Below are 17497 nucleotides of genomic sequence, written 5' to 3'. Positions count from 1 at the left end.
CAAATTGGTATCAAGCATGTGGTGCGAGTCGAGCGCAGTGACAAATCTCTTATTGAGACCTCATTCTCTCCTTTTTGGAGCGGCGCCACATCTGGCTCTCAATTTCTTTTGGCTCCTACGCCATCTTCTCAGTAACGTCGTTCTTGGCGGGAGGAGTGACTGGCACGTTCTTCAGGCTTCCACGGCTAGAGTTATGGCCATCGTTCGAGCCCCCGAGCACATCGTTCATCGTGCGGCTCAGCTCGACATAGTCGTAGGCGAATTCGCCGAGCTGGGCATCATCCAGCCCCAGCTCTTCCTCGTCGAGCGAAGCGCGCAGGCTGAGGCCAGGAATCAGGTTCATCACGAAGAGGATGATACAGGTGACGACAAAAGACCACGAGAAGCCAGCAACACAGTCGGCAAGCTGGTAGGCCAGCTGAATATAGTTGTGGTTGAGCCAGCCGCCATCGATTTCAGAGAATCCGTCAAGATGCGCGATGTAATCACTGTGATGAGAGTTTAGCTGCTTGTAACAGTTTGAATGGTGGTCAAGGGCGGGAACTTACGCAGCGAAAAGGCCGGTCAGGAGGTTTCCAACTATGCCACCAACAGCGTGCTCCGCAAAGATGTCGAGCGCGTCGTCGATGCCAAGCCAGAACTTGATCTTGGTGGCCAAGTTGCACGAGATTCCGCCAACGACTCCGTAAATGACAGCGGCCCATGCCGGCACGAAACCAGAGGCTGGCGTGATAGCGACCAGACCGGCAATGACACCACTGCAGAAGCCAACAGTGCTCCACTTCCTCTCCAGACGATAGTCCATGAGGCACCATGTGAAGCCACCGACGCAGGCCGCAATGTGTGTTACAATACAAGCCATCACGGCACGCAGGTTCGCGGCGAGAGCACTACCACCGTTGAAGCCGAACCAGCCGACCCACAGGAAGACTGTGCCGAGAACGACGTGGGTAACGTTGTGTGGGCGGTATGGAAGGCCGTGGGTCTTGTCGTAGCCAGTCCGCCTGCCGAGCATCAGGGAGTAGGCAAGAGCGGCAGCTCCCGAAGAAATGTGCACAGGCGTGCCACCGGCGAAGTCGAGACCGCCGAGCTTGAAGGACCAGCCGTTGGCGTTCCAGGTCCAGTAAGCTATAGGGTCATAGACGATAGTTGCCCAGATGAAGATGAATACGAGGGCAGGAAGCATTCGGCCACGATCGGCTGCGGCGCCGATGGCGAGGGCGGGCCTGTTGAATAGACCTATCAGTTCCACATATCCCAATGAAGGTTCCTGGAGGGTGGCTTCAAGGCTCGACATACGTAATCGCGGCGAACATGCCTTGGTACAGACAAAAGAGCAAGTCAGGGATCTTGGTGCTTCCAACACTGGGCTGACCCAGGACCTTCATGAGACCGAAGTTGGATAGATCGCCAATGAAGGCGCTGCCGGTGTGGCTGAAGGTCAAACTATAGCCCCAAAAGAACCATTGAAACCCCACGACCGCTATACTCATCATGGAGAGCCATATCAAGGCAAGGGCCGATTTGCGACGGGCAAGACCGCTGTAAAAAAAGCCCACGCCAGGGACCATGAGCAGGACCAGGGCCGAGGAGGTGAGGATCCATGCGAAGTCGCCCGACTATTTGATGAGAAGCTTGTTAGGTTCAATACTCAAGAGGTTGCAAGTGAGTCGGGATGGAGAGCTGGGATTGCAACATACCGAGTAGTAAACATTAAGGTCGGCAGTCAGCGAGTCGCCACCAGTGTCGGCAACACCGGTCGTGCCGTTGTATTCCTCCAGAGGCCCGGCCGACATTTTGTTCAGGTTCTCGGGCCGGGGTGACTGTGTTGTATGCGGTTGTCACTACTTTTCCAGCTGTCACAAGTCCGAGCGACAGGCAGAAAAAGGAGCACTGCAAGCTTTTCAACAGAAGAAGAAGCAAACGAATAGAAAAGAAGCAGGAGACGGGCCCGGGTCTTGGGGAAGACCGTTGGAGTGGGTAAGCAGGTAGATAAATAGTGAGCAAGACACTGGTCTCAGCTCGGTCCGGGCAAGGATAGACGCAGGCTTGGCGCATCCGATGGGATGCCCTCCTTTTGCAAGACAATTTCGACAATGGCCTGCCTTTTGCATGCGCATGCCATCTGGGCCCTGGACGGGCCATGCGGCAAAGATATCAAGAAAAAGGCCATCCAATGAGAAGGAGAAGCCCGTGGAGGCTTGGCCTGTTCCAAGCCCGCCCGGGGTGGAACCTCACCTCGAGGCCAGACAGCCGGGGAAAGATAAGCAGCGGGTCCATGGGAGCGTACGAAGTCCTAAACCGCTTGTTGGTGTATACAGAACAGCGAACTTTTGTGTGTGGCGGACCCTGCCAGGTCTGCCATCTTGCTAGTTTGGAGGGTGAAATCCGACGCGTCGGAACCAAGTGGGATTGGTGAAGCGGCCCACTTGCCCGATTCATCGCAGGCCCGCTGGCTTATCAGGACTTGATGTGTGGAAGACAACTGAGCTGGTTTGCGGACGGATGGCAATGTCTACGCAGCCATAGCTGATTTGCTGTTCCCGGGAGAAGCAGACTCGGGCAAGAAAGCCCAGGCTCCAGGCCGAGATTGAATGGCATGCTTCGGAAACAGCAGTATGCAGAGTACGAGAAGCCGGCGGCTGAAGTGAAGGCTTGGAGCGAGACGGACTAGGAAGCTGGTTTTGAGTGAGACATGGATTGCTGCAGACGTGTACCAACAGACACCTCAGGCGGAAATTGACCATGGAGGCTAGAATAGGGTAGGAGATTACACGAGTCGGGGCATGGATAGATGGGCAAGCCGAGGTGAGGGCAGGGCTGGCGCCGGCCAACCCAACACCAGGAGCTTGCTTGCTGTGCTAGGCAGACCCAGGTCCTCTGGGGAGCCCTATTTGAGATCTTGGCCCGCCAATTATTGTCGATGGGCTGGATGGATGGTACAATACAACACGGGACATCGTGATGTAGTGTTGCACCGGCTGACGGCGAAGGAGTGAGGAGATGGCGGGCGCCAGGTGATGACCGCATGAGACTCTGCCACTGGGGTCTCGGGAGATCGGAGAATCGACGCCAACATGGAGCAGAGTGGTAGCAAGACTGGTGGTGGACTGCAGGCTGAGGGGCGGATTGGCCGACCGGCAGGCTGGGCAGCGTCTTGTGTTGTTGTTGTTTGTCGAAATGAGAGAGGGCCGGGGGCGTTCCCGGAATCCTTCGTTATCTCGACGAGGACTGACCAACCACAAGCTGCCACAGGCGGCTCAGGGAGACCTTGAAGGTTTGAGGAAAGGATTGCGCCACACCAGATGCGGCGGCGCTGGTTGTAGTTGATTTTTGAGGCGTTGACAAGTGAATATTACACACGAGGGGAGCAGGGCAGACAAGATTCTTTTTCTGGAGGAGGCTCTCGTCTAATTGGCGGTGCAGCAACCGGTTGGTTGGTAGCTAGGGCGTGCGCGATGCACCTCAAGTAGCATTAATCGGCATGCAGGAACGGACTGGTTGGCCTCATCTAGGGGGGTTGATGCAGCCATGGTGCACGTCTATCTGGCAGTCTGGTTGACTATGCTGGTCGACGTGGTTTAGGGCGATGCAGGGTGAAGAGAAAGGGGGGGGGGGTTGAGGCGAGATGGCGAGATAGAAGACAGGCTGACAGGCAGGAGATGGACGATCAGGAAGTAGCAGAGTGAGTGTGGTTTGCCCGTTCGTCGAATGACCCACGCCTCATTTCGGCTTAGCGGCCGAGAGCTTATCTCTGGGCGCGGTGGGGTCACTGACACCTTGGAGCTTTGCCTTGCAGCTGCCTTACCACAGTACCTCCCCGAGTCCCTTGCCTCCCTGCCTCCTTCTTGGTCCTTCCTTTCCCGAGGTGCTGCTTCCTTCCTTCCAAAATTCTTCTCTTGCCCTTCTCTGCCTGAGGTTTTAAACCGCGCAGGCTGCAGTCAGGCAGGGCCGCAGGTGCATCTTAGCTCATGATTAGGGTGGATCAACCGCTAGTACACGTGTAGCACCCTTGAACAGTTTGACAGTTTGACACCTTGGCACTTGCCCTCCCCATGGTTCATCCTGTTATTGTGGATTCGGTCCATGTTCATCCCTTCCTTCTATACGCTTGTTTGTCCCATCATCGCGACGTATTACACTCGTCCTGTAGTTCCCCCAATCTCAATCTCGCCTGCTAAATATCGCAGTCACACATGTTGAACGTCAAGAGTCAAACATGACTGACTGACTTAATGCCGACCAGTCCTTTCTGTTGGTCTTGATGACTTGCCCTTACCGTATCTCCGGCTCTAGTAGACCTGCCAGCCCTTGGTGCTTTCATGATATGTTTTTGGGGTAAAGCTGTCCAGATACAAGTTCATGTGGATAATCATAGCTTAAATCGAAGGTGAGTATAGATGCTGGGGCCTGGACCCCGTGTTGTGTTGAGGTGAAAGGAGGGGGGGGGCCAACTCTCTAACCTAGATTGCTAAATAATTTAAACTTCCGCCGTCCCACGAAGGCCAACCACACGAGTTTTGAACAGGCCAGACTACACACTACTACATCAGCGCCCACTAAGACCAGGCTTGCACTGTGGACACAGCTGATATGCCGTCCCACAACCTCATGCGAAAGTGAACAGGACGGATCACTCATCAGTGCTTGTGTCGTCTATCTCCCGTATCGTCGTGGCGCAGACGGGACAGCATACAATCTCGGTGTGTGACCCGCGGATGTCAAGAGCGTACCACAGCGACATTCAAAAACTGGATTTCGTCCAGCATCAGTCTTGTGCACAGACTAGGCCCTACACATGGACCTGGAACTAAGAAATTCTACATACCTCCATCGAGAAAAATCGATTCGATAGGTAAAGCATCGCCTGTCACGACTCACCACGCCGTCGGCAACAACCCTAAGCACAGGACAAGCAATGATCTACCATGTCTTTGGAAGGCAAGGAGAAGAACATTGCCTCGTGAATCGAAACCCATAATATCTGCTCATAATATCTGTTGTACACGTCACTCCATCGCGTGTTCACCCCTAATCAGCATCGCTTCGGACCAAGGTCGTCTCAGGCATAGCTTTTGTCCTTTGGCCTCAATCAATTGCCATGTACCACGCCGTGAGGAGTCGATTCTGAAGATTACTTTGGATAAAAAAAAATTGCAGCTCAATCATGTACTAAAGCTCGTATTATTGTCTTGACTTTGGGCGAAAGCCAGTGCAGTTCTCCCGTTGCGTGGTCTTGCAAATGGCTTGCACGGCCAGCACAGATGACAGCCGGAGCTTCTCTCACTAGCCAGGAGCCAAAGGCCGCGAGGCACGACTGGTCGATCTTACTAGGAGCTCAAGCGGGCAATTCGGCCTTACTATGACGTTTCTATGGTGAGTGACTCTTCATACCCCTTGACAAATCTATAGGAGTACTTAAGTAGGTAATACCCAAAGAAGTAGAGTCGCACGGCGAAAGCGCACGGCGAAAGTTCTCTCAGAATAATTTCTCTTTCGACTACCCCAAAGAACATTATAACTATCTTTGACCATTCTGGACAAAATGCTCATATTAAAATTTTGTCTCACCCTGTTCAGCCTGCTTCTCGGCGTGGCCAGCGTTCACGCCGAAGTAGCAGAGGCCGTCCGGCCAACACATGCTATTGTCGATCATATCCGAGACGTCCAACAACAAACCTTGGATCTCGCCGCAGCTGTTCAAAATTTCAGTGGCGACACCTTCGATTCTTTCCCCATCTCGAGAGCAGGCAGAAACCTCCTTGAAGCCATCGAGGAGGGCACCGAGGCAGCCAAAAGCTCGAAAGAGGTGTCTGTCACAATAGCCATCAAGATCAAGACGGCAACTAAGAAGCTGCTGAAGGATATCGAGTCCTCGCTGGCCATCCTCATCCACGCCAAGCCTAAGTTGGACCACGCAGGAATCACCTTTATCATGATCGCCAAACTCAAGGACGACCAGGAGGAGGCGAACCGCTTCATAGCAGCCATTGTGGACAAGCTGCCCCCGGTCGGCAAAAGGACGGGGAGGAAGTTAGGAAAAAAGATTGCCGCTGCGTTTGAATTCGCCATTTCGGTCTTTACCGAGGAGCTTTAAATGAGCGGATCATGGGCTACGTGTTCGTTCGCTGAAAGCCGCATGCCGAGACAGTGCCCATATAATGCGGCCGGGGGTAGAGTCATCATTGAATAATGCTCAGGCTTACTATCCATTAGAAAAGGGAGGGGTCGGATTGGGCAGGAAAACACAACCGGTTGCAACATACGCATGCCGGCAAGACCTCGGTGAAACCACACGGCCAATCATACTCTGACTTATCCACTCCGACAATGACAAAGTTATACTCCCATACAACGCAGCTGAGAGCAATATGTCGGCTGGGCAAGCCTTATGACCGGGGTCGCTTTCCCCATTAGTTATGCTTGGGAGCCTTTACAGGGAGCAGAAAGATATGCCCATAATTATCGTCGATCCGTACTATTCTAAGCGAGACACATATGTTAAAACTGAGACCGGCCTCTGGAAATGGAAAGAAGAGCCTATAGAACCCGTCATAGAGTTTGGAATCCCTGCGAACTATTGTTTAAGATTCAAAACGACTCAAGAGGTGCAGGCGACACGATTCAATCGATTGTGGGGTCTGCCCACCGTCTATGATGTTCGATGGCTCACGCCCACAAATCCATCATAAATATCGCGCCCCGGTTCCTGTCCTCTTCAATCATTCCTGAACTGAGGTGGGTCTGGTCCTTTACTCGAGTCGTTGAACACAGACGATCGACCGACCCGAACCGCTCGCCACCAGATTCTTGTCAGCGCTATACATATTGTGAGAGATCCCGGGTTGTACCATGTTTAGCACTTTGAAATATAACGACTCGACGACTGGCCTCGAGACCTTGAGAGTCAGGAACCGAATCAAGGAGAAGCGGCGGGGCCCGCTTGCACAGAATGCGTGTGTACACTGTCGAGTGAAGAAGGTGCGAGCAAAGACATGCTCATTCATTATCATGACAACTTTGAGACTTAGGAGACTTGCTATGGGTGTTTCACATGGCCATGACGATGTGTTCCTCCTTGGGAGATATCGAAATGATGCTAATGGTTCTCCTTTGCCCTTGTAGTTAAGATGTTCCGGCGAAGAGAATGGCTGCCAGCGATGCCTCGCAAAAGCCATCGAATGCATCTATCAACCCAGCAGTGGTAGAAACCGCACTGCCGATGGAACCGATTCGTCGACAAGAACGTCTTCTACAACCCCAGTGGAGGTCCCCAAGCAGCAGACCGAAACCCAGGAAAATAATGACCACGATCATACTGTTGATATGTTTTTCAGCGACATGCCCGAGTTGGATTTCAATCTCTTCGGAGGAGCAGAAATGGCGGATGACTCGATCGATCCGCTTGACACCGCGTATCATGTTGAAGGTATGTCCTCTGGTTGGCACATAGTAAAGCCAGCAGACACCCGCTTTGTTTACATGATTGCACTCTGAACTGACAGCAGAGCGACAAGCAGTAACTCCTGCTATATTCCTGCCTTCACAATCGGATGACTCGTCGGACACAACGGGGAATGCGAGCAACGCTCTACCCATCTCTGGGGCCACAAACGATGCCACGATGCTAGAGGTTGATGTGTCACCGCCCAACAACATCAGCATTGCAAGCAGCAGTACCTACGTCTTTGAGAGCATCAGCACTAAACGGCATTTAGTGCCACCGGTACCACCTACCAATAATGGGAGCTGTGAGTGCTCTTGCATCACCCAAGTGCTGCTCACCTACCAAGATATCATCATCAACCTGGAGGGAAAGGCGGTAAACCCCTCTGAGACAGGCTACTCATTTCAATCGGCCGGACCGATGATCGGCCAGGGACAAAATCGCGGAAATAATGCCCACAGTGATCAGCATGCTGCCCCGGTGGACACGGTTTTGCAGTGCCTCAAGAGTGCGGTTGCCAGCTGCGAGACCCTCGTCAACTGTCAGGCGTGTAGCGTGCGACCAGAATGCGTTATGCTGAGCATATCCATTTGCAATATCATGCTTTCAAGTGTTGAGGAGCTAGCTGGCACGGGAAGCCAGTGCACCGCGCCGCTGGCGGCACCAACAGCCAACGTGGCATTTGGTGGAGGAGACACCACAACCTCCGTCGCCCGAGGCTCTGATCAGATCTCGACCCATGCCACTGGCAAACTGAACGGTGGTGCAAGATCTCAGCAGTTTCGAAGAGGATCGGACCTCTCCTCTTATCTCCGCGGCACCGGGACTGGTCTGAAGATTGGAAAGTGGCGTTTAGACAATGAGGATGAGGAACAAGTGATACAGAGCTTGTTAATCGCTCGTATGACGAGACTTGATGGACTGACTACAAAGATTCAGCGGGCTGTTCAGCTGAATGAGTGGCCAGCTCATGATGCTCGGATCAGGAGTCTGCGAGAACGTTTAGTGACAGCAATTTTTATGACAAGGAGGCGCTCGTTATCCTGAGGTGGCTTTGGATGTTATGAGGGGAAATTCTGTGGCGTTGAATGGTTCTCTTGGCATTTTTCCTCATATGTGGCATAAGGCAGGCTTCATTCGTCAAGTACTAGAATACAGACACTAGACTGTAATCTTGTCCTCTCGTCTACGTATCTGAATTTTGAGCCACGGATCTGTCGCTATATTGAACGAGTTTTCAGGGTTTGTCTCCACCCAATCATCTGGAGTCTTCCACTCATACTTAGACAGCAAGTGAATGATAGCAACTTTTACTTCCTTGGCTGCAAAGAACCGGCCGGGGCAGGCATGCAGCCCATGACTGAAGCCAAGGTGATCCGGGCTCGTGCTGATTAGCTGTGCAAAGTTTGTCTTACCGGGCTGTTCGCCCATCCTTAACCACCGATATGCGTCGAATACATCAGGATTAGCATGAACGCTTGGGTCCCAGAACCGATGTGTCGATACGGCCAGCATGCCTCCCTTGGGGATGACTGTGCCGTCAGATAGATGTAGGTCTTGGAGAGCTACCCGTCGCATAGTTGCTGAATACGAAGGCATTTAGTCAGTCGAACTGTAATCATGCACGAGCCATGAACATAAATGCTTACCACTGTGAATAGGCTTTACTCTCTGACATTCTTTGATGAAGCTGTCGAGTAACTTCATCTGAGTAAGTCCGTTCTGTGTCAATCCGCTGGCTTTAATCACTGCGAGAAACTCCTCGCGCAGCGGTCCCACCATCTCTGGGTGCTTTGCGATCTGGGTCATGACCTGACATATCAAGTCCGTGGTACCGTGCAAAGCCGCCAGGGACAAAATTAATTGTATAATGACAGGGTCGTATGGTGCACCCTTGGAGGCTTCCTCGAACCACTCCAGAGCATCGTTGAACTTATGCCCCTGGGATCGAAGTTCACGGCGCTTCTCTACATGTGGCGAGATGATGTCGCGTGCCGCTTTCACTTGGGCTCTCGCCGCGGTGCACATTGGCAAGAACCAGTGCACATAAGGGCGGAGGATCTCGGGCCAGTCGCGTAGTTCATTCGCTGCCTGCCATCCAGTCGTGGCGTACTCAGTTGCGATTTTCAGCCAGGCCTCATCTCGGCAGAGGGGCTCGCCGAGGAAGACACGGAATGCCATCCGAGCGACCAGGCGCGCGACCGTTGGCCGTAAAGGAACAGAATGCCATTCTGTAGACTCAGAGCTCATCATCAGTTTGGCTGGAGCCTAAGATTGGCCGCACCACCCCGAGGACCGCTAAAAAAAAGTTGGCTCACCTTTGTCCTCAGTAAAGAGGTCCGACAGAGCTAAACCGACCTCTTCTTTAAGAGGCTCTGTGACCTTGGCTGGAAGTGTGATCAACCTGCGTCAGTAACTAATTCAATGACTTCGCTTCTGAATAGATCCAGTAGTGAGGGCTGTGGGAGCTTACCGAGGTTCTTGGTGGTCAGAAATTTAAGGATAACATTCCTCACAACTTGGTTGTCGTTGGAACCTTCCAAGAATGCCTCAAACCCTGGGATGTTCGCATGAAAATACTACCATCATAGATGTGTTAAAATTTGTCTCTCATCGGCTGTGTCTTCAGATGTGGTAGGAGAAGCAATGTTGCGACGTACTTTGTAGCTCCACCGTGTCAAGGATACCAAATGTTCCTTATCGACCTCAACAATCATGCTGGGGGGTAAAATGGTATATTCACCGATATCCCCATTGACACGCGCCGGCTTGTTTGGGTGTGACTTAAACCACGAGTGAATAATGCTCCTGCAGTTTGCGATGAATTCCCTTCGAGGCCGCTCGTTCGTGAGCTCGAATGGCCGCTTAGGGTTGATTAATGGGGCGGTGTGTCTCGAGCTAGAAATAGACTTGTAGCGATAAAATAAGAGGCACAATGCGGACGCCACAAATACATAGACTATCGGTACGTGGGAAGGGTCTGCTTTTGCGATGAATGAAGTGACGTGCGGTGTTGTGTCGACAAAACTTCCGCCTCCATTCAATGTGAACTCCATTTTGATAAGATACTCAATGATCACGAGTTAAGCCGATTAAGTTATTGCTACTGGAAAGAATTCAAATGGAATTTCAGACATGCGTGGCAATAGCTAATTGTTTTCTGACTACATGTGCTTCAATATAACATCCCAAAGACTTATTCACAGCATGTAAATTACAGGAACTGAGAACATGTCAGCAGTTGCCTGTTCTGCTTCCTTTGCCGGACTAAGACTGAAAAGGACTACAGGAAGAGTAATGCTCTGTGTTGCTTTAGCAATAATTTGCTCACTAGGTAACCTTTGGGTTTTGTGTTTTGCCCGAAATGGATTGATCAGACGGTGGCCAGGCTACTGGAGACAAAAATCCCCCTTATCCACAGAAAATAGAGACCATAGGAACCTTGCTTCGACGATCTCTGGATCTTTTGCCTGCACGCAAGTTCAAGCTCGCCGAGGCTGCATAAACTTTTATGGCGAGTCAAACTGAGTCATAAGTGGTTTATTTCCGCTTTTGGTTTCCGAACCGCTCCACAGCGTCGACACGTCCATATGCTCTCGGCAATTCTGTTCGGGGGATTCTGCTGAGATTACAGGAACATGCATGTGAATTGCCTGTGCGCGCTGCTACAGAATAAGCCAATTATTGTTGACCAAGCTGTAGAAAATCTCGTTTGGTAGGAGCAGTGGAAGCAACAAACCAGCCAATAGACGTAAAGATGAAAAGTAGAAGACTAAGACTGGGTCAAAACGTAATTCCTTAGAGGGTGGCATGGCACGAATACCGCCAGTCGCTTAGCATACTTTATTCAATAATTGTAGTGCTTTGTAAGAAAGCATAGGCAGAAGCTCTCTATTTTGAAAGGGGCGTATTTTGGAATCACACATCATTCAAAGTCCTTCATAATGAAGATCACACGGAAGCAACCATCGTTTGGCGACAACCATTTGAGATAATTCGTGGATGCATTTTTGAATGCTATGGATGCGTGTCATTCCTATATGCTTATGTGCACATGGCGCGAGTCGATTTTGGCTCTCTGTGTCTAAAGCAGTTATTCTTGAGAGCGTTGAACTCGCGACTCGTCCACGGATACTGAATCCTCCGGGGCTCTCTCAATGTGAGCTGTCTCTGTAATATCCTCACGAATCACCGTCAAAGACGTTTTGGCCACAGCAATAATTTTCCGGGGTGTCAAATGCACCATGAGTGGACCCTTCTCCCAGAGTAAGAAAACCTTGCTTGCCTCAGCCCAACCGCGACTCTCGTCTGCTAATTTGAGATCAAAGTTCCACACGAGCCGCGCTAGAATGAGACGCATTTCGGCGTATGCAAGACTACGTTTTGTCAGAAAGAAGTGCATCCATAGGCAGACAGACGGGCTGTGTTGTCACTCTTACTTTCGACCTATACAATCTCTTGGTCCGTGGGAAAAGGGCACTTCAGAATCTATCAGAATCTATCATTGATAATTTGATAGGAGTGAGTCACTTACTGAATGCATGTGTCTTGTCTTGAGCGAAGCGCTCATCATCGATCCAACGCTCGGGGATAAAGGAATCCGGTAACGTAAAGTAGTCCGGATTGTGGTACAGAGGCCACTGCCACACAGACACAACCGTCTAAACATTCGTAAATGCTGTGTTCAAAACATTTTTTTTTGGGGGGGGGGGGGTTAACTTGAGTCGGACGTACATCTTCCGGAACATACTGGTTCAACACTGTATCGCCGCCTTTGGCAATCAACCGAGGTGGGCCAGTTGGTACAGCGGGATGGATGCGCATGGTTTCGTCCAGCACTGCAAGCGTGTATCGGAGCGTCTGCACGCTCAAAAGTGTTATGTCCTTTTCACTAGAAAAGGTCGATCTGACTTCTTCTGTAAGTGTGGACAATACCCGAGGATGCGTGGTCAAGTAATACAACGTGGCGGATAGAACAGTGGCCGTTGTTTCAGAGCCAGCCACAATCAGCGTATTTGACGTTGCCAGTACCTCGATTTCCGTAAGCTTCTCCTGTTACCCGTCAATAAATTTTGGTCAGCCACTGAAAATTCGTAAGGAGAGCGGAGTAACAGGAGCCAATATGTGGAATGAACAAAGGTTGAGGCAAGGCAGGTGGAACATACTGTTGATTTTAAACCACTATTTCCGTAGCCTACGAGGGCCTCCATGAAGCCTGGACGGGCCTTTTTGGCACTGAGCGTCTTGCTGACCCTCTCCTGGGTCCAGTCATAATGGTCCTGCAATTTTCTTCTGACGCTCTTCGGCACCAACAACATCAAGAAACCTTCAATTAGCGGATATCTCCTGGCGCAGAACAAGAATGCCGCGCTCTTGATGCTCTGAAATACAAGTTCCACGAAAGGAACATAGTCTGACGCCTCAAGACAATGGAATGGCTCTCCAAAAGCCAGGTCACCGACGATGTCAAATGTGGTGTAATTGAGCCATCGAACTAAATTTACGGCCCGACGACCGTTGTCACATTGCTGCCGTAGGAGGCTGATGAGCATATCGACATAATGCTGAATGATTGGTTGCTGGTCCCGCAACGCCTGTGGCGAGAAACTACGAGCGAGATTGTGGCGGATACGGCTGTGGTTCTCCTTGTCTGCAGCTATAATGCTGTGCAGGATATCTTTGGAGAAGAATGCTGGATCTCGGCCATTCTCACCGTTGGGTGTTCTCCGCCGTCCCATGATGTCCTTCCATGCATCAGGATGGTTATAAGATAGCTCGTTTGGCGCGACTCGAACGACTGGACCGTAGTGACGGTGCAGCGAGAGAAGCCGGCGGTGGGCGTCTCCGGAAAGATACATACTGCTGTAAGGGATCCTGGAGACAGCCCATAGCTTCGGGCCAGGGTAATGCTTCAAGGGGTGGAAAAAGACATTATAAACGCCTACGGAGATGGCGTAGCAGAAGATCTAACGATGTTTTTCGCGTCAGGAAGGGAACAGATTGGACGCATGTCCATTTTCACGAGTAGACGCAATAACTCACAGAAGCAGCTAGTAAAGTAAAGACTTCTCCTTCCCTGGTCAGAAGATGGATACCAAAGCCGTGTATCGCCATATTAACAAGATGTCGTCAAAGACTGAACCCGTACTGATTGAGCGGACTCTGTGAACTCTTCTATTTGAGATTGAAAGGCTTGTTGGTGATAATGTAAAGCTGTCTCACATGTACTTCGTAATTATGATTGAAAATTGGCTAGAATGCGAGATCCTCAGGTCTGTTCACCGAGCCGTGATACTGAATCAGTACATAGTCTACCTGTTCAAATTGACTGTCTCCATCGTCGGAGCCTTCTTGCCGATCCCTCGGGGTCGCGATACGCAGGCAGGGATGCTAGCCAAGGTTTGCAGCCCCGAGTTACGGAAGCCCAAATTTGGCTTTTGTGTCTCTTCCATTTGCATCTCCGGGTTCCGCGTAAACAGGGGCAAACGACCGTATCGCTAGAAGCTCTTACCGTAAAGGAGCATGCTTACCTAGGTTAAACTTGCGGAGTGCAACCATCTGATATCTGCTCTCGGTAGACGCGGCAAGGCGGCTAATTTTTAAGCCACGGATACGTTGATGCTATATTCGTAGATGAAATAAAGTCATTCGAGAGCGCCAATGCTCTATCGGCCCGTGTCATTTTACACATAGCTTTCCAACCTATTTCAAGTTCTATCGCACAAGCAGCAAAACAGAACCTCATGACTATTATGGACATCGACGATCACAGCAGGCTGCGGGATCTGGCGGTGTCACTTATTCGACAAGCTGCGGAGGGCTACAGCCCAAAGTACGGATATGGCTCCATGAGCTGTGCAGCTTATGACACCGCCTGGGTATCTCTGGTGGCCAAACCGTTCAACGGCATAAAGAAATGGCTATTTCCTCAGAGTTTCAAATTTCTGCTTGAGAATCAAGAGAATGATGGGAGCTGGGGGCGGCAAACATCACCTGTCGACAGAATTCTCAACACAGCAGCTCCTCTTCTGTCACTCCAGCGGCACGCAAGGGAACCACTGCAGCTGCATGATGTCTGCGAGGATGGAGATCTTGACGACAGAATTCACCGTGCAACACTAAGCCTTCAGCGACAGCTGTCTGACTGGGACATTGCTAGCACTGCGCACGTCGGCTTTGAGATCATAGTGCCTGCATTGCTCAATTTGCTCGCCGCTGAGGGCTTATGCTTCTCCTTCAAAGCCCAAGATGAGCTGATGAAGGTCAACGCGGCAAAGTTGAAACGTTTTGATCCAGAAGTTCTGCTCTATGGGAAACATAAAACGACCCTACTTCACTCTCTCGAAGCCTTTGTAGGCATCATTGACTTTGACAAGGTGGTACACCATAAAGTTGGCGGTTCTTTCATGGCGTCTCCTTCAGCAACTGCTGCTTATCTGATGAATGCGTCATGCTGGGACGATGAAGCGGAAGATTACATAAAAAACGTACTTGTCAACGGCTCAGGACGTGGTCACGGCGCTGTACCGAGTGCATACCCGTCATCTAATTTCGAGTACTCATGGGTAAGTCACAACTACCTTTTTTGAACTCCAAAAAGCCGGAGCATACGCAGCTAAACTAATAGCGGTGGCCATTATAGCTTCTTTCCACGCTCCTGCATGCGGGTTTCACCGCAAAGGACATTGAATGCCCTGAGCTTTGCGATGTGGCCGGGATGCTTGAGAATTCATTCATAGAAGGTCAAGGAACAATCGGATTTGGTACGCTGAATTCACGAATTTGACGTACAGTCTTTGTGTAGACTCGTGCTAACTTGCATGTCACAGCACGATCCATTTCAAGTGATGCCGATGATACAGCGAAAGCTGCATTCGCGCTCAATAAACTGGGATATGATGTCTCTGTTAATGAGATGGTCAAAGAGTTTGAAGTTAAAAACCACTTCCAGACTTACCCTTCAGAGCGAGACGCAAGTCTCAGCGCCAACTGCAATGTACTTTTGGCTCTACTCCACCAGAAACAAGTCGGTGCATACCAGCCGCAAATACTCAAGTGTGTCAAGTTTTTAACGCGATGCTGGTGGAATACAGACGGACCAATTCGTGACAAGTGGGTAAGTTGTACCGAATCCATATTTAAATAAACCCTCATGAAAGGATATATGTCACAGCTTGGTGATACTTGGCTGACTCCGAACACAGAATCAAAGCCACTTATATTCTACAATGCTGATGGTGCAGGCACTTACCGAGTTTCAAGCCATACTTGATCAAAAAGGCTTGCCATATGGCTTGAACACTGTTGAAATGGCAAGGGTGTCAATTTGCCTTTTCCAAGGATGCCTAAGGACCATGTTACAGCAGTGCGAGGATGGCTCCTGGAGCCATTCCCGAGAGCAGACTGCCTATGCTGTCCTGACATTGGGACAAGCTAGAAGGTTATCCACCTTTAAACACTTGCAATCGCAAATCGATTCCGCTATCGACCAGGCTGCCACTTTCATCCGTCTCCACAGCGTCGATCTAGCACAACAATCATTGCCCGAGTTCATTTGGACTGAGAAAGTGTCATACACCTCGCCTCTGGTCACCGAGGCATACTGTCTTGCCGCTCTCAAAGTTGCAACTTCTTTGGTGGATAACCCTGGGATTGTGGGCGAAAGTCTGGACCTTGGCATCCCATCTCGGCAGCGAATCGACAAATATATCTGGCTGTTCCACCAGACACCCCTCTTCCGGTCGCTTCCAGAATGGCAGCTTCGCGCCTCTTTCATTGAAGGCCACCTTTTCCTTCCGATCGTCAACGAGCACAGACTTGATGTCTTCCCCCGCAAGAATATGGATCCGGATGATGATTATATTCGACTCATCCCTTTTACTTGGACTGCGACAAACAACCGTAATTTCACCTTTGCCTCTCCGGCATGGCTTTACGACATGATCATGGTCTCTGTGGTTGACTACCAAGCCGATGAGTTCATGGAAGCAGTTGCTGGGTTGACGTTTTCGGAGGACTTGTCCATGCTGGTGGGCCTAATTCAGGAGGTATTGACGCCATACAAGACCGAGCCCGCAAGCCCCGTGACTTCTTTGATAGATATGTCCAGCGTACAATGTCCGCGGGCCAAACTCTCAAACATTGCATCAGGGGATATCGAAGAGGTCAGAACCTGCCTGAGACGCTTCGCATCTTTCTTTCTCGATCATCCTGCAGTGCGGAACGCCCAGCGAGATGACCGTGCAACTGCTTGGCGCGAGGTTCACAACTATCTGGTCGCCCACGTCCGTCATACTCAGGATAATATGCGTCTCAATTTACAGGAGCAGAGGAGGTGGTACGTGTCCCGCAACATGCCATACTTCCACTGGGTTCGCAGCAACGATGACATAGCATGTCCCATCACATTTGGTTTCGTCACTTGTCTTGTGCCGTATCTCGTGGCCAATCCGATCGTGGAGCGAGCCGTGATTGGCAACGAAAGCGAAAGCATCGTTACAAGCTCGGACGTCTCATTTGACTCGGTCGAGTCCAAGTATTATGCAGACGACGTTTGCCGGCATATCACAAACGTGACACGAATTTACAACGACTGTGGCTCCGTGGTTCGCGACGCGACCGAGAAGAACCTCAACTCGGTCAACTTCCCCGAATTCGCCGTGACCGCTTCCGGATCGGAAAAGCAGGCTCTACATGCAATGGGCGAGTATGAGCGCGCTTGCTGCCAGGCCGCGTTCCAGCGTCTCGAGGAGGCATCGCTGCAGACTGCAACTACCGAGGCAGAGAGGGCTAAAAGACGGCGCAGACTAGATGTGTGGAAGGTTTTCCTGGATACGGCAGACCTGTACGGCCAAATCTACGTAGTCCGTGACTTTACTGCCAGGTCAGTTCATGTGCGGGAAACCGGCATCGCTTCTACTGCAAAGGATGTGCCTCTGGTTTCCAGCTCAGTTCCCCTGGTAGGTGGAGGTCCAATGCTGGTCACGTAGACAGGACAAAAATTTGGACATTGAGACAGACATTGAGACAGGTGTGTGGCTAAATACGAGT

At 50.9% G+C, this 17497-nt stretch overlaps 6 protein-coding genes across 6 annotated transcripts; 3 read left to right on the top strand and 3 right to left on the bottom strand.

Moving 5' to 3' along the window:
• Window positions 1–115: 115 nt before the first annotated feature.
• On the bottom strand, window positions 116–1796 carry J7T55_005021 (mmonium transporter mep2; the record flags this gene model as incomplete). The annotated part of the gene is made up of 4 exons (XM_053144378.1): window positions 116–488; window positions 549–1226; window positions 1300–1619; window positions 1701–1796. The coding sequence occupies 4 exons, from the start codon at window positions 1794–1796 to the stop codon at window positions 116–118; spliced, it is 1467 nt and encodes a 488-aa protein (XP_052992745.1).
• Window positions 1797–5545: 3749 nt separating this feature from the next.
• On the top strand, window positions 5546–6097 carry J7T55_005020 (uncharacterized protein; the record flags this gene model as incomplete). The annotated part of the gene is made up of 1 exon (XM_053144377.1): window positions 5546–6097. One exon carries the CDS (start codon window positions 5546–5548, stop codon window positions 6095–6097), a length of 552 nt encoding a protein of 183 aa, XP_052992744.1.
• A 755-nt stretch (window positions 6098–6852) lies between these two features.
• J7T55_005019 (geranylgeranyl pyrophosphate synthase) lies at window positions 6853–8494 on the top strand (the record flags this gene model as incomplete). Its single annotated transcript, XM_053144376.1, has 3 exons — window positions 6853–6956; window positions 7200–7429; window positions 7509–8494. The coding sequence occupies 3 exons, from the start codon at window positions 6853–6855 to the stop codon at window positions 8492–8494; spliced, it is 1320 nt and encodes a 439-aa protein (XP_052992743.1).
• A 114-nt stretch (window positions 8495–8608) lies between these two features.
• Window positions 8609–10503, bottom strand: J7T55_005018 (Cytochrome P450 monooxygenase TRI1; the record flags this gene model as incomplete). The annotated part of the gene is made up of 5 exons (XM_053144375.1): window positions 8609–9030; window positions 9097–9678; window positions 9766–9834; window positions 9921–10026; window positions 10108–10503. 5 exons carry the CDS (start codon window positions 10501–10503, stop codon window positions 8609–8611), a joined length of 1575 nt encoding a protein of 524 aa, XP_052992742.1.
• A 1037-nt stretch (window positions 10504–11540) lies between these two features.
• Window positions 11541–13561, bottom strand: J7T55_005017 (Trichothecene C-15 hydroxylase; the record flags this gene model as incomplete). Its single annotated transcript, XM_053144374.1, has 5 exons — window positions 11541–11791; window positions 11982–12108; window positions 12182–12499; window positions 12613–13413; window positions 13490–13561. 5 exons carry the CDS (start codon window positions 13559–13561, stop codon window positions 11541–11543), a joined length of 1569 nt encoding a protein of 522 aa, XP_052992741.1.
• Window positions 13562–14199: 638 nt separating this feature from the next.
• On the top strand, window positions 14200–17436 carry J7T55_005016 (Phyllocladan-16-alpha-ol synthase; the record flags this gene model as incomplete). Its single annotated transcript, XM_053144373.1, has 4 exons — window positions 14200–15012; window positions 15090–15210; window positions 15277–15563; window positions 15811–17436. 4 exons carry the CDS (start codon window positions 14200–14202, stop codon window positions 17434–17436), a joined length of 2847 nt encoding a protein of 948 aa, XP_052992740.1.
• Between the last annotated feature and the right edge of the window lie 61 nt (window positions 17437–17497).

This window comes from Diaporthe amygdali, assembly GCF_026229845.1.
Source record: "Diaporthe amygdali strain CAA958 chromosome Unknown NODE_17_length_903054_cov_64_435670, whole genome shotgun sequence".
Classification (NCBI taxonomy): Eukaryota; Fungi; Ascomycota; class Sordariomycetes; order Diaporthales; family Diaporthaceae; genus Diaporthe; species Diaporthe amygdali.
Note: the sequence above shows the minus strand (reverse complement) of the source record. Positions and strands in the feature narration are given on the sequence as shown.